The 14469-nt window shown below is 31.2% G+C and overlaps 1 protein-coding gene across 2 annotated transcripts in view; it reads left to right on the plus strand.

Annotated features, from left to right (window-relative positions):
- Positions 1-399: 399 nt before the first annotated feature.
- The window catches only part of LOC145256421 (cytochrome P450 4d2-like), a 63844-nt gene continuing 49774 nt past the window's right edge, over positions 400-14469 (plus strand). The window contains exon 1 of one of the 2 annotated variants that reach the window (XM_080115306.1): positions 400-899. In XM_080115306.1, coding sequence (XP_079971432.1) covers positions 818-899 — 82 coding nt within the window. In that variant the 5' untranslated portion in view covers positions 400-817. Of the gene's footprint in view, positions 900-4721; positions 5068-14469 lie in introns of those variants that run through there. The other variant, XM_080115314.1, reaches the window with a different exon arrangement.

Genomic DNA, 14469 nt, shown 5'->3' on the forward strand with positions numbered 1-14469 from the left:
GTTTTTTTTTTAACCTCAGCCTTGGGGAAAAAAGGCAATCGATAACTTTTTGTTTTAATAAACTTGGATCATTTTAAACTTATTCGGGTCGGTATTTCTTTTGCTCATTTCCACTAGTTATTCTTTTCCGAGAAATTTGCCATAAATGTTTTTTTTCCTTTTTTTCTTTCCTTTTTGTTACCATGAAAAACGGATTTTTTGTGACGAACCCAAAATTTCGTTGGATTTACTAAACAACGTTTTATTTACTGGATATTTTTCCGGTACAACGACTAAAGTTTGCCCAGCTGGGCAAACATGGGTGCTTAAGAAAACATAGAAATAACTCCGGAAAATAATGATACTTGACAAAAAACTCAAAATTATTGTAGCCTCGCAGTCGTCACGGCAAATGACAGCAAGATCTACTCAGACAGAATAATGGCGTGCAGACTGCAGCGCGTGTATGCTCTCCAACTGTAACATCCAGTTGCGCGCGAGGCTGTGTAAAGATCATTTCAGCTATGCTCACATTTCCTTTCTACACCCACGCAAATTCAGTGGGCATTAAAACTGAAGCTCTGCCTTTTTACGCAGACATTTTCGAAAGCACCTTGCATCACAGGGATGTTGTTTTTTTTTTCACCCAATTGGATTAGAAGAAAACAACTTTCCAAAATATTTTTCTGACAGCGTTATAATTATTGAAAAAATTAACACTTAAAAAAATACAAACTTTCGTTTTAATTAATCGAAATGTTTACATGAAATTTAAAGCCGACTTTACACAATTTGAAACGTATCTGAAAATGACATCGGGTAGTTGGAGGGGAAAGGTATGAGGCAGAGGTGGAGGGCGCAAAACGGACATGTTTCCTTTTCTTTTCAAGAATGGGCATCCGTAGTTACCGACATGGAACGTTTGTATAAATTTTTCCATTTTTTTTATTTAATTATTTTTCTATGTTCCTGTTTTTAAATTAATTAAAAAAAAATTATTGTTCAATATTATATAAAAAATATGTTACGCTGAAAATTTTACATTCTTGCGAGAAAGGAAATTATCAAAAGCTTGCATATAAAAATTATGCGAAACCTGTAATTTAAAAAAAAAGTAGAAATATTTTTTGCGATTATAATTTTTTTGTGAAAATATTAAACAAACAATGCTTAATTCAATGGTAATATCGGTAGTTCGAGAAATTCATTTTTTTTTTTTAGTTATATCGAATTCATTAATACGGACTTTAGAGGCTTTTTTCGTAATGTTCCTGTAAAAATTATTTTATTTTTATTGTTACAAATTACGATGCTTTATTTATATAAAAAAAGCAAAAATAAATTCTTGCGTTTTTTATTTACTACAGAAAACCATAACTTTAGTAAAGGTATTTTTTGTTTAAACAAAATAATACATTTCCACTAAGATTTAAATAAAAATAATTAGTTCATTATGTTCCGCGATCATTATTTTTATCAATACTGGAAAATTCATTAAAATTGGTTAATTCCCTGATTTTTGGTGAATTTTTAAGTAAAGGGAGGGGTCAAAATGTTCATACATTTTGAGCGTCAGCATTCATTTTGTCCGTACCTACCTATTTAGTTCCATTCTTCAATGTTTACAATTTATCCATAATTATATTTTAAATTCCATTTATTTTTTAAATAATTTTTTAAACGACGGTTTGAAAAAAGCGTGATAACGCAAGCATTTTTACGTCTTCATCAAAAAACCGGAAGTTGCCGTTTGTTCTTGTCTGAACTACGGATAGACAGAAAGCAGTAAAAATCACACGTTTGCATTGTGTGCCGTGTAGCCTTGTGCCTGAAAAAATATGTGTTCCCATATTTTAAAAATAGTCATATTTTACTTATAAGATTTTACCTTAAAAAAAAAAAAACACACTCGAGGAATTTTTTTTTTCTTTTCTCAAAGAAATACACAAATTTTTGATTTATTATACTTCGTTCTTCTTTATCGAGTGAAATTTATTTTTAAATATCTAAAAAAAGAAAACATTGAATGAAATAGAAAAAATTATCGTCATCGTCCATTACTTAATGGACAATATAAGCAGAACATAGGCTTCCAATTAAAAAAAAATCAACATGTTTTTTGTTTTTTTTTTAAAAAGTTTTACACTTTGGACTTTACAGGTAAATTTCCAGAAAACTTTTTTTGTTGTTTTAATTTACGATATATTATTTATTGGTCTTTTATCTTCAATTTGTGATATATAAAACTTTGGAACATAAATAAATTATTAAAATTTTAATAGAAATTTCAAAATGGGGGGGGGGTGAATAAAAAAACAAAACATTTGTCTAAAATATTATATTCAATTTATTGGAAAGAGCATAAAATTTCACATTGACCCTGAAAATATTGTAAAAATTTAACCAATAGAAAAATTTTGATAGATTTTTAAAGATCAAAAATTGAAAAAAAAGTTAACTTATAAAATTCAATTGATTTCATTACGTAAAAAAAATGGCTGCATGAAGGCGCGCTGGCACTTTGTAAAAACACTGTTTTTTTTAAATAAAAAATAATATTTCTACTTTTTAAACAACTTTAGTTTATTTTGGAAGTATATTCCATAAAGAAAATAAACAACCCACTTTTAAAAGAGAAATTATGAGTTTTTTTCATATTTTATTCGCAGCTTCGTGTTGAGGGTGTCAAAAATTCTCCCAAATTCTGATACACCTAGAGTAGTACAAGGTTTGAAATTACTGATTTTTATGTCCAGAATGTCACGTGTAGCTTGGAATTAATGTGATTATTTTTAAGAGGATAACAGTCCATAATCATGAGTGAAAGCATGCGTTGACGTTCATCTCGTAAGGACAGTAGTTTAAAATAAAATTGTTAAAAGGAAAATTTAAATTATCGTTGAATGTGGTAACTTTCCACGATGCATGTTGAAGAGAAAAAACAGTTGATTTTTATCTGTAGCCTGCGAAAGTACATGATGATTGATTTGACGGAGTTCCCTTCGGCACGGAGAGCTTGGAGGGAAAACTGATTTGATTTTATGCGGCAAATCTTTATAGGGATGTTCTCGAATATTCCAGGCAGTTCGCTGTATCTCTACACGAGGAAAAACGTTCCTTTGTTTTATGTGTGTGAGTGGTCACATCACGATGTGCATGCTTGCGTGGGCCGTGGGTGTTGAAAACGGTGATTGCTATGAAAATAGTCCTGGCAGAGATTTGTTCCGGCCATAATGTAGCGGTCGCTACAAACTGTTATTAATAGTTCTATTAGTAAAAAGAAATTATAAGGAAAATAATTTAAATAACTTTTATTTTTACTTGTGTAGAAAAAATGCAAGAAAAAATATTAAAAATAATTAAAACAACTTTTAAATTACTTTTTTACATTTATTTTTTTATAATTTAAACAAATAATTTAAACAACAAAAATTTCATTATTTGTCGGAAATTTACCCTCTTTCAGATAAATTTGACACGAAAGTAACCAGACTGAATTAAAAAAATAAAAGGATGAAATTAAAGGGGGGGTAAAGAGTAAAGGTCTTGTTTCGAAACGAAGAAGAGATTTTATTCACAATAAAGTTAGTTGCAAATTTTTCCCTTTGCGGGCATTAAATTCAAAGAACGCCAAGGTAACATATAATAAAAAAAATAATGATGGTTCTTATAATGAAGATGTCGTATCCATGAACGAACACAACATTATGATTCAAAATAGTAGTTCCTAATCACACTCTCATATGTAATCAATTTTAGGAACGTATTCACAAATTTAAAGCCAGTCAGGCACGTGCCCTTTTCTTTTTTTCTCGATTTAAAGTCTTTTTAAATCATTATACTCCTTCCAATTACGTGCAGACCATAGCCACGTAAAATAAGGTATTTTTTAAAAAATTACACTCCTTCCAAATACGTGCAGACCGTAGCCACGTAAATAGTCTTCAGAAGTATGCCTCGTCGCATGTCCGAGGTATTCTGGCTGGGTTTTCTTCTTTGAAGGAGGCTCGTCAAAATTCAATTTTCAGTGCCGGGCAATGAAACGATGTCCAATATCCTCGTCACCGGAATTTCAAAAGAGGCCGAATTTTGCACTGGGCTCGTGACGTCATCAAGGAGCTAGCATTTCCCTTTTTTCAAATTAAAGGGAGTTTCGTACAAACACAAAATATACGAAACTAAGAATCATAAAGGATACGGAATACAGAAAATCAAATATAAGAACCAGAATATAAATAATAAATGTAAACAGGGAGGATGCACTATTATTTAAAAAAAAATCCAACATATCTTAAAATAAATATTACGTAGAAATTGAAATTATTTTTCATGTTTTTTTTCTTGCATTTATTCTACAGTAATAAATAAAATTTGTTTAAATTCTTTTCTTTTTTTTTAGACTTATAGAAACATTAACAATAACAGTTGTTTTATTGTCATTTTCCGACTTGTCAGTTTTGTCTCGGTTCGTTCCATTTCACTTAATCTTCATTTTTGATCACAAGGTCAAGGCTGCTATTTGCGCTACGAAATTCCAAGTGACAACCATCTTGAATTTTATTCATTCAATTTTGACACATTTTAATAATGCAGTTCTCGAGTTTAGATAGCTAAAATAAATTAACTTGTTACTCGAAATGACTCCTCATTTAATAATGTTAAAAAAACCCAAAACATTTTAATACCTACACAGACTTATTTTCTCGTATCACCCACAAGCGCTATTTAGTGACATTACCAGAGTTTCCCCTGTATCATTTTTTTTTTGTTGTACACTTGTTAATGTGTAATTCTGAATAAACACTTGAATTCTTTTCAATCTTAGTGTTTTACGCCCTTCTTGAAAATACAGTAACATTTCGTGGAATTATTTTTATTTCATGACTGATTTAAAAAAAAATAAAATAAAATGCAAATTCATTAAACGAACTTTTGTTTAGTCACTGAAGTAATCTATATTTTGACCTACAAGTATTTCAACCAACCGGGGATTGTTTTTTTCTTTCCTTTTTGTACAAATACGAAATGCGTGTTTTCTAAAAGCATAGCTGATAAAGACATTTGATAAACAGATTGTTCGAGTGTAAAGTAAGTTTTATTAACATTTAGTTACTTTTATTGTTTTTATTGTTTGTTAAATACACTTAATTATTTTGAAATATTTTATTTTCCATTTTGTTCATTGTTATTGCATTTGCTTCCTATATGTTCTTGAATTGAACTTGTGACAATATGCCATGATTAGGATGAACAAAACAAACACTTAAGCGTAAAGAACTACAGTGATATTTATAAAGAAAGGGTTGAGAATGTAGGATTGGAGTTTAGGTGGCGATTAACCTCGAACCCAAAACAACTCAAACCAAAAACGAAAGGAACACATTATATCGATTCATCGATTTTTATCTATGAAAACATTGACCATGTCGTTCAGTTTACAAATAAGCTGAATTTATTTTTCCAAATTAAACAATATAAACAGATTTTTTTCTTTTATTGTTAGCAATATTCTAAATTTCTTTTAATATTGACCTATTTTAATGTTAGTATTTTTCTTTATCGCTAAAAGGCATTAATATTAATTTTAATTCAATTTTAGTGATATTTGTTTACTCCGTTGACGTCGTGCGCAAAAAAAAAAAAAAAAAAAAAAAACCCGCTGGAAATGAAAAAATACCCCCCCCCCCAAAAAAAAACAAACCCCAAAACAATATGAACAGATTTAAAAAAAAGCAAAAAACGAAACAATTTTTATTTACATTGTAAACATATCAAAATAGAACCTTTGATTATTAAAAAAAAACAAAAAAAAAAACAATACGAACACAATTGTTCTTGAGGGTGAGGGTGAAAAACACTCCCCACCAAAAGTACCATAACAATTCTGTTCGTATTGTTTCAAATTTTTTAAATTATCAAAAGTTCTATTTCTATATGTTTATGTAGAGGTACGGGCAAAAATGGGCGGTAAAAATAGGGGGACCTAGTTTTGAAAGCCGATTTATCATAATGTTTTTGTAGGCGAGCTACTCAATTCAGCTAAATTTTGAAGTAATATAAATTCATTGTAAAAATCCTTTAAAAGATAAATATTAGTTTTCTGGGCCTATTTCAATGATAATTAGTAAAGTAAAGCCATAAGATTCAGCTAAATTTGGAAGTTAGTTAAATAAATCCATTGTAAAAATCCTTTAAGTCTATTTCAATGATAATTAGTAAAGTAAAGTCTTAAGATATTGAATTAAATAATAATAATAATAATAATAATAATAATGATAATAATAATAATAATAAAACAACACCTTTTTTGTACAAAACATACATTAATTAGCCCAAAAACCGAGTGATTTTGCCATTCGCAAAATGCAACAAACTAAAGGTTTTCTAAACACGGAATATACGAAGTTGTCGGAATTTATCTTGCTTCCAGATAAATTCGACGCTAAAGTAACTAAGCTGAAAAAAAAAAAGCATGAAACAAAAGAATGAAATATAACTGTCTTGCTTTGAAACGAAGAAACAAAGAAGAAGCTTTATTTACAATAAGTTGCAAATTTTTCCCTTTGCGGGCATTAAACTTAAACGCCAATGTAACATATGAAAAAAGTAACATGTAATGAAAAAAATAACAACACTGCTGGTTCTTATAAAGAAGTTGTGTGTATCCATTAACGAATACAACAAGAATGTACAAAATAGTAGTATCTCCTAATCACACTCGCATATGAAATTAATTTTAGGAGCATACTCACAATTGAAAGCCAGTTAGGCACGTGCCTTTTTCTTTTTTTTGCTTAGTTCTTTTAGAATTTTCCTTCCCTCTATGCTGCATGAAAACCGTAGACACACATGTATTACCGGAGCAAGACCTCGTCACTTGTCCGGATAGGAAATTCCATAATACCTTGTCACGTAAAAAGGTATTTTCTTTAAATTCAACTCCTTATAGCATAAATACGTGCAGAACCGTAGTCACGTAAATCTGGTTATCCTTTACGGAGATGGTCCCGACGTCCGCCTCGTTCTGAGTTCAGGGAGACGCCATCTGATGTAGGCGGTGTCGAGGCAGAAAATTACCCTAACCCTAAAACCCCTTCAGCATGGATTTGGCAAGCATGAGCCAATTTTGGAGTTCCTACAATGAGGCGAAAAAATTTTTGCGAGAAGGACCTATGTGCGTCATTTGTCAAGGACAAATGACAGAAGTAAAAAGGGGCAGAAATTATTGTTGGAGGTGCCCTTCTTCACATAAAGAAAGGCACATTTCGATAAAGAAGTTTTTTTTATATTCTAATTATCTGGACTGTTGAATTATCAAAAATTCTAATTATTTGAACTGTTTATTTTGTAAAATTCTAATTATTTGAACTATTTATTTTGTAACATTTCAATTATTTGAACTGTTTATTTTGTAACTTGTAAAATTCTAATTATTTGAACTGTTTATTTTTTTTAAATTCTAATTATTTGAACTGTTTTAAAATAAAAGAATAAAAATTCTAATTATTGGAACGTTTTTTTTATTTTTTGTAAAATTCTAATTATTTGAACTGTAATTTTCTGCCTCGACACCGCCTACGTCAGATGGCCTCTCCCCGAACTCAGAACGAGGCGGACGTTGGGACCATCTCCGTAAAGGTTATCCCAGAAGTCTGTCTCGTCACAGCCGGGTATTAATTTCTTGCCGGATTTACTTCTTTGAAGGAGGGCTCTTCAAAATTCCATTTTCAGCGCCGGGCAATGAACACGTTCACTCTCCACGACAGCAGAATTTCAAAAGGGTGCGAAATACGCGCTGAGCTTGTGACGTCATTACAGAGCTAGCATTTCTCTTTTCTCCAAATTAAAGGGAGTTTCGTACAAATCCAAAATATACGAAACTAAAAATCATAATGGATACAAAATACAAAAGAACCAGATAAACAATAATAAACGTAAACAGGGGGGGTGCACCATTATTGGTACAAAAAAATTCCAACAAAAGCCCAAAATTTCAGGCAGTCGAAAGACTGTGAATATGACGTCATGTAATTAAAAGGAGGAAGGGGTGTGATATTTTTCTTTTTTCCCCAGACGTGCATCCATTCATTCCTATTCTGAACGTTTGTATAACGTTTGTATAAATTTTTCCATCTTTTAATTAATTTATTTTTCTATGCTCCTGTTTTTAAATTAATTTTTTTAAAATTATTGTTCAATATTATATACAAAAATATGTTACGCCGAAAGTTTCACATTCTTGCGAGCAAGGAAATTATTAAAATCTTGCATATAAAAATTATGCGGAACCTGTAATTTAAAAAAAAGTAGAAATATTTTTGCTATTCTAATTTTTTTTGTGTGAAAATATTCAGTAAACAATGCTTAATTCAATGGTAATATCGGTAGTCCGAGAAATTCATTTTTCTTCGAGTTATATCGAATTCATTAATACAGACTTTAGAGGCTTTTTTCGTAATGTTCCTGTAAAAATTATTTTTTATTTTATTTTTATTGTTACAAATGCTTTATTTATATAAAAAAAAGCAAAAATAAATTCTTGCGTTTTTTATTTACTACTGAAAACCATAACTTTAGTAAGGTGCCCGGAAAACTCGTACCCGGAAAATTCCCCCCCCCCCTTTGCTAGGTAGGAAAACTGGTCCCTTATTGAATAAATATCGATTAAAAACACATTTTATTACCGTCTTTGAAGGATATATTGTGGTACTCCTTGGGCGTTGAGTTCCATGGCGACCAGCAGAAAAATTTAATGGGTAAATGTTTACTTTAACTACAACAGAACACTGACCAATAAAATTTGTTTTTGGAAGGTTTTCGGGGTCGCTGACAACGAATTTGATATTCAAACTCGTCGCAAATTTACCGTTTGCATGGTATTAACCCCTGAACCCTCGCACTATTTTGTGCCAACTCATCGCCATCGTTTATGCTATTCTTACATAATGCGTTCGCGCATGGACGCGCGTAGTAAGGTAGGGCGATGGAGGGGCAGGGGGGGGGGACACCACCCGTCCTCCCTGTCCCTCCACTGCCCTACCCCATTAATCTAAACATAATTTTTGTGAAAAATTAAACAGTTCTTCTGCTCGGTGTATGTCGGCGCGTTACTTACGTAAAAACAGTAAATTAAACTGCAGAAGCACCTGTTAAATATTGTACAAGTTTTATAATTGAATCCCCCCTCAAAAAACAAAACAACAAAAAAATGCTTTTGTAGACCGCTCGTGAAAACTTAATTTTTTAGGCCAATTAAAAAAGCATAAAAAACTACGTATTACAGAAAAATGAACCACATTTTGTTTTTGAAAACTTTCTTGTATTTTAAATGTCTGTTAAAAAATTCTTCCGCGATGTGACAAGTCACCTTACTACGCGAGTCCATGCGTGAACGCATCATGTAAGAATAGCATAAACTTGTACGTACTTGTCACTGCATGAAAGTGTCATATTCCAAAAATTACGTAAATCGATCAAGTAGTCTTTTTTTTTTTTTTTTTTTTTTTAAGAAAATCAAATATTATGAGACATTTTATCGAAGAAAAACTTAACGCCGCCTTGTTTTTGAATAATACACTGCTAGCGACACCTATTGGGAATGTTTGGAATATAAGTCCAGAAAGGGGCAGACAATCGACTTTCCACACTATAGAAAAAAAAACTTGGAAAATTAAGACATTTATAAGTTTTTGAGGATGTTGAAAACGAAAATAACGTTTAAAATTCCAGCAAACGAGTAGTTTCCAAGATATGAAGAATTTTACGTAAATTGAGCACCCACACGTTGACGCTCCTCCAACAAAAATTCGGCAAATGTGTATTTCAGCGGCGTAAATTCAAGTTTTACGCTAGTCGTGGCCATAAAGTGGGTGATCATTATACGTTAAATTATTATAGAAAAGTGATACCCCACTTTCTTTAAAATAACATTTCTTCATATCGATGTACCGATATTGTTTCTAAAAGAGATGTACCCCCATAATATTTAAAAAATATATTTTTAACTCTTGCTTAAAAAAGAATAAACTTGATCACGGAGTTAAGATACGAAAAACGAAACCAAATATTTATTTTAAAAACTACTCTAGTTTTAACACTTTATGTCATTACGAAACAAAAATGGTAATCTGGAAGAAAGAGAGAGCCTGTTTCTTCCGTTTAACTATAGGTGGCGTTACTGTCTGTGCACCCAGTTATGGAAGCATAAAATGAATATAATGGCGCCCTTGAAATAAAAATAAATGTTTTTGTTATATTTTAATTTTAAACATGTTTTTTTTTTGTTTTTTTTTTTCAAACATATTTACGTTTTTTTTTGTTTTTCAAACATATTTACGTTTTGTTGCTTGTTTATTTTCAAACATTTACGTTTTTTTTTGTTTTTCATATTTATTTATTTTTTGTTGTTGTTTGTTTTGGAATCATTTACGTTTCTTTTTTGTTTTTCCAAACACATTTACGTTTTTTCTTTTTTGCAAACATATTTTTTTATTTTTGTTATTTTTTTTTCAAATATAGTTTTCTTTTTTTTTTTTAATTTTGTAAACATGCACAATCTATTATGATCTTTGCCGCCAATTAACCCTTGCCAAACCACATAATGGATGCAATTGTTAACATTTTACCTCTAAGTGACATGTGTTTTATTGAGTATTCCTTAAAGGATGTTCTCTTAGAAACATAAAAAAAAACCCCAAAAAAAACTAAGAATTGCACCCCCCCCCCAAAAAACGTAAATGTTTGAAAATAAACAAGCAACAAATAAATGTTTGGAAAAATAAAACGTAAATATGTTTGCAAAAACAAAAAAAACACACAAAAAACATGTTTAAAATTAAAAAATAACAAAAACATTTATTTTTATTTCAAGGGTGCCATTATATACATTTTGTGCTTCCGTAACTGGGTGGACAGACCTTAACGCCACCTAAGCAAACGGAGGAAACAGGCTCTCTCTTTCTTCCGGATTACCACACGGTCTTATGTAATTTTAGTACTGCGCTAAAATAATAACGTTATTTCGAAAGCCATTCTTAACATTGGGAGGAGAGGGTATCATTTAAAAGTCATTTCGAGGGCACTTGTGCAGTATGCAGATGGCGGCTATTGTTAGAGGGCGATAACTCCTATTTCTTCTTGGTCAAATAACGCGGCAAATAAGTAACAAAAAGATTTTTTCCGAACAGAAAAAACCAAAACATTTATTGTATAAAAATGTATCAATTGTAAAAACATTTATTTAAAAGTCAGCGTAAAGAAACATAATTTAATAAAACAATTTTGTAATAAAAATAACATTAGATTTTTATAAAGTTAAATAGCTCTTTTTTTTTTTTCGAACAAATAAATAATTAAATGAAACGGTGCTCGGATAACCGAATTTAGGTAAAAATGGCACCGGTAAAAATGGCACAAGTGAATAAATAGGTAAAAATGGCACCGGTAAAAATGGCACGTAATGGATGGATTAATGAGAAAAATGACAAAACGAGAACATGCATGAATATCTCACAGTATATTAAAATGGGAAAACGTGCGAAATTTGTCGAATTAAAAAGGGTGCTAGACGACCGATCTGGTCTAAAATTTTACCCTCGTTTTGAGTTTTCCAAAAGTTAGGTCATGTACTGCGACGTCACCGGTGAAACAGAAAATAATGAGAAGTTTGTCAAATTTAAATAGATCCTAAATGCGAATCTCGTTTTTGAGATTTCCCAAAGTGCGATTACGTCACAGGTGTCAGAAATAACTTTTTTCATCTGTGTGGTAATTCATTCACCTCTTCTCCCCTATTATAAGTTGAACTGGGCAGAAATAAATTTAAAAAATCTCCCTTATTTACAAACAAGTTCCTTTTATTTTAATTAGTTACTTCTATTTATTTGTTTCTTTACCATATATTCGATTCGATGTCTATACTAATAAATGCCTTAAAAATAAGAATTATCGAACATTTATTAGTATAGACAACAAAATGAAAAAGTAAAATATACAACAAATAAATGCTACCAAACGCAAGATATGCTAAAAGTAAAAATAAAATAAAAATAAGCAGTTTATATATTTTTCAAAAATACAAACAAAATAACTTAGGCATAAACAATTATAGCGAGGAACAGTCCATTTGATGACGGCTTCTGATATTGAAATCAGAAATCAACATTATGTTATTCGTTCCTCGTAATTTATGTACACTTAGTGTTGTTTCTTTTTTATAGAACTCCTGCATTGCAACATGTCGGCAATGGAGACGAGTTATCGACCCTTTCATGAAACTCAAATATAAAGAAGTTTCTTCATAAATATTTCATGTTTTTTAAATTACTACATTGATGAATTAAAATTATATTTTGATACATTTTATACAACCTTAATGTAACCCCCCCCCCAAAAAAAAAATACTAAAAACAATCTATAAATGTTTTTAGCATATTTTTTTTCAATTATGAATCACTCATTAAAAAGAAATATTAAAACTTTAAAATTATAGTTCGATACATTTTTATACTTTAAAATTAAGTACTCCTTGTGCGTTGAGTCTTATAGTTCACAGCCTAAATATTCAATGACCTCTCCCCTTGGTGCGGAAATAAACTTTTTTTTATTTTGTAAACAAACGAACGTATTGTACTTATGGATGTTTGATACTGAAAGAAATATGAACTTAAAAAAAATAATGTTACTTTTATTTCATTAAATTGCTAGGTGAAAGTGCAAAATAGTTCACCCCACCTCCATGTTAAGAATGGCTTTCTAAATAGTTATTATTTCAACGTTGTTTGTACTCTCGGGGTGTCAAACATGTATAAGTACCTATTTTAGTGAGTCAAAACTGAACTCTGTCATATTTGGTCAGTAAGCTGTTATTTATATTGGAATCAGTTTATAATTTTATGTCAGAAATATACTCAGTGACCGATTGACCCCAGAAATGTCCCCCAGAACGGTTTCATACTCAACTGTGAGCAGGAAACTGTGAGATGAATTGGTCATAAAACCTTTTCGCACGTATACGCGACAACACGTGTTATCTTTCACTTTAGTCTATGTGTCTGTTGAATTTGTTAATAAGGCAATAAAACTATTTTTGGTAATTAAGAACATTGATACAGTTTAGCTTTGAGAATTTTGTGTTACTGTTCCCATTCCAGCTTTGGACTACTATTCTCATCTTGAGTATTCCTATTTACTTGCTTCCCCAAGAGGGCAAAGTTAGACACAAGGTCGTTTTTTTTTATGTGGGCAATATCCAGCTCTCCTACAAGAGGAACTCTGGATCAGAACAAAAATTAAAATTGTCTCGGTCGGAAAGGATTTATTAATTCTTCATTGAACGGGGAGATAATAGGTGGAGTGTAGCATCAGAAGTGATACTACACTTTGTTAACGTATCAGTCGATGCAACCTCCGACAGAAATTCTGTGCAGATTCTCAAGTTCAACAGAAACATTCCAGAGTTCAATATTTATTCAATAATAGCAGTTTTGGATAAATAAGAAAAAATGGCAAAGCCCAACTTATCAACGATAAAATACATTCAATGATAAAATAAATTTAGAGTGCACCAAAATTAGTTTTTTCTTTTATCAAAGATAAAAGCCAGTCGAGGATAAGTGTCAACCAGGGAGCTTTTAATTACACTAAACAAAGTGCATCCTTTCTGGATCATTTTTATTTTGTTTTGTTTTAGGGAAAAAAACTTATCCCTGTGTGTGTTTTATCCTTGATAACTAGCGATTCATTATGAAAAAAGAACCAAAAAATACAATTACAACTTGTCCAGAAAAGATGCATTTTGTTTAGTGTAATTGAAAACTTCCACATTAACCCTTATCCTCGAGTGTGTTTTATCCTTGATAAGTTGCGATTCATTAGTCCTAAGTACCCAATTTTGGGGAGCTAGATAGTCACCAGATTAAAAACCGACATTGTGTCTAACTTTGCCCTCGCGGGGTGCAATTAAATAAGAACCTTTAGATAAACAATGCTTCTAAACTGAGGTAATTGTAATTTTTTGTTCCGATCGAAAATGCCCCTTTTTGGGGAACTGGATATTCCCCAGATTTAAAACTGTTATGTTACGAAGCGTATGGTGACAAGCAAAAAGAATAGACAACACAGGATTAAAATTTGAACGAACTCAACAATTTATTTTCGAATAAATAACACAGAATAATAACGAGCTGTCCTTGGGGTGAAGATGGCAGATTGTTGTTAGTTGTTGTTATTGTTGTTATAAGGCACGACGAAACCTTCGTTTGTAATAGTAGTAGCAGCAGTGCTGGTCTGGTTATAATCCTGTGTCAATGGCGATAGTTGTTGTTAGAAGGCGCGACGAAACCTTCGTTTGTAATAGTAGTAGCAGCAGTGCTGGTTATAATCCTGTGTCAATAGCGATAGTTGTTGTTGTTAGAAGGTGCGACGAAACCTTCGTTGGTAATGGTAGTAGCAGCAGTGATGGTTATAATCCTGTGTCAATAGCGATAGTTG

This window comes from Euprymna scolopes, chromosome 3, assembly GCF_053919585.1.
Source record: "Euprymna scolopes isolate OS-2025 chromosome 3, ASM5391958v1, whole genome shotgun sequence".
Classification (NCBI taxonomy): domain Eukaryota; kingdom Metazoa; phylum Mollusca; class Cephalopoda; order Sepiida; family Sepiolidae; genus Euprymna; species Euprymna scolopes.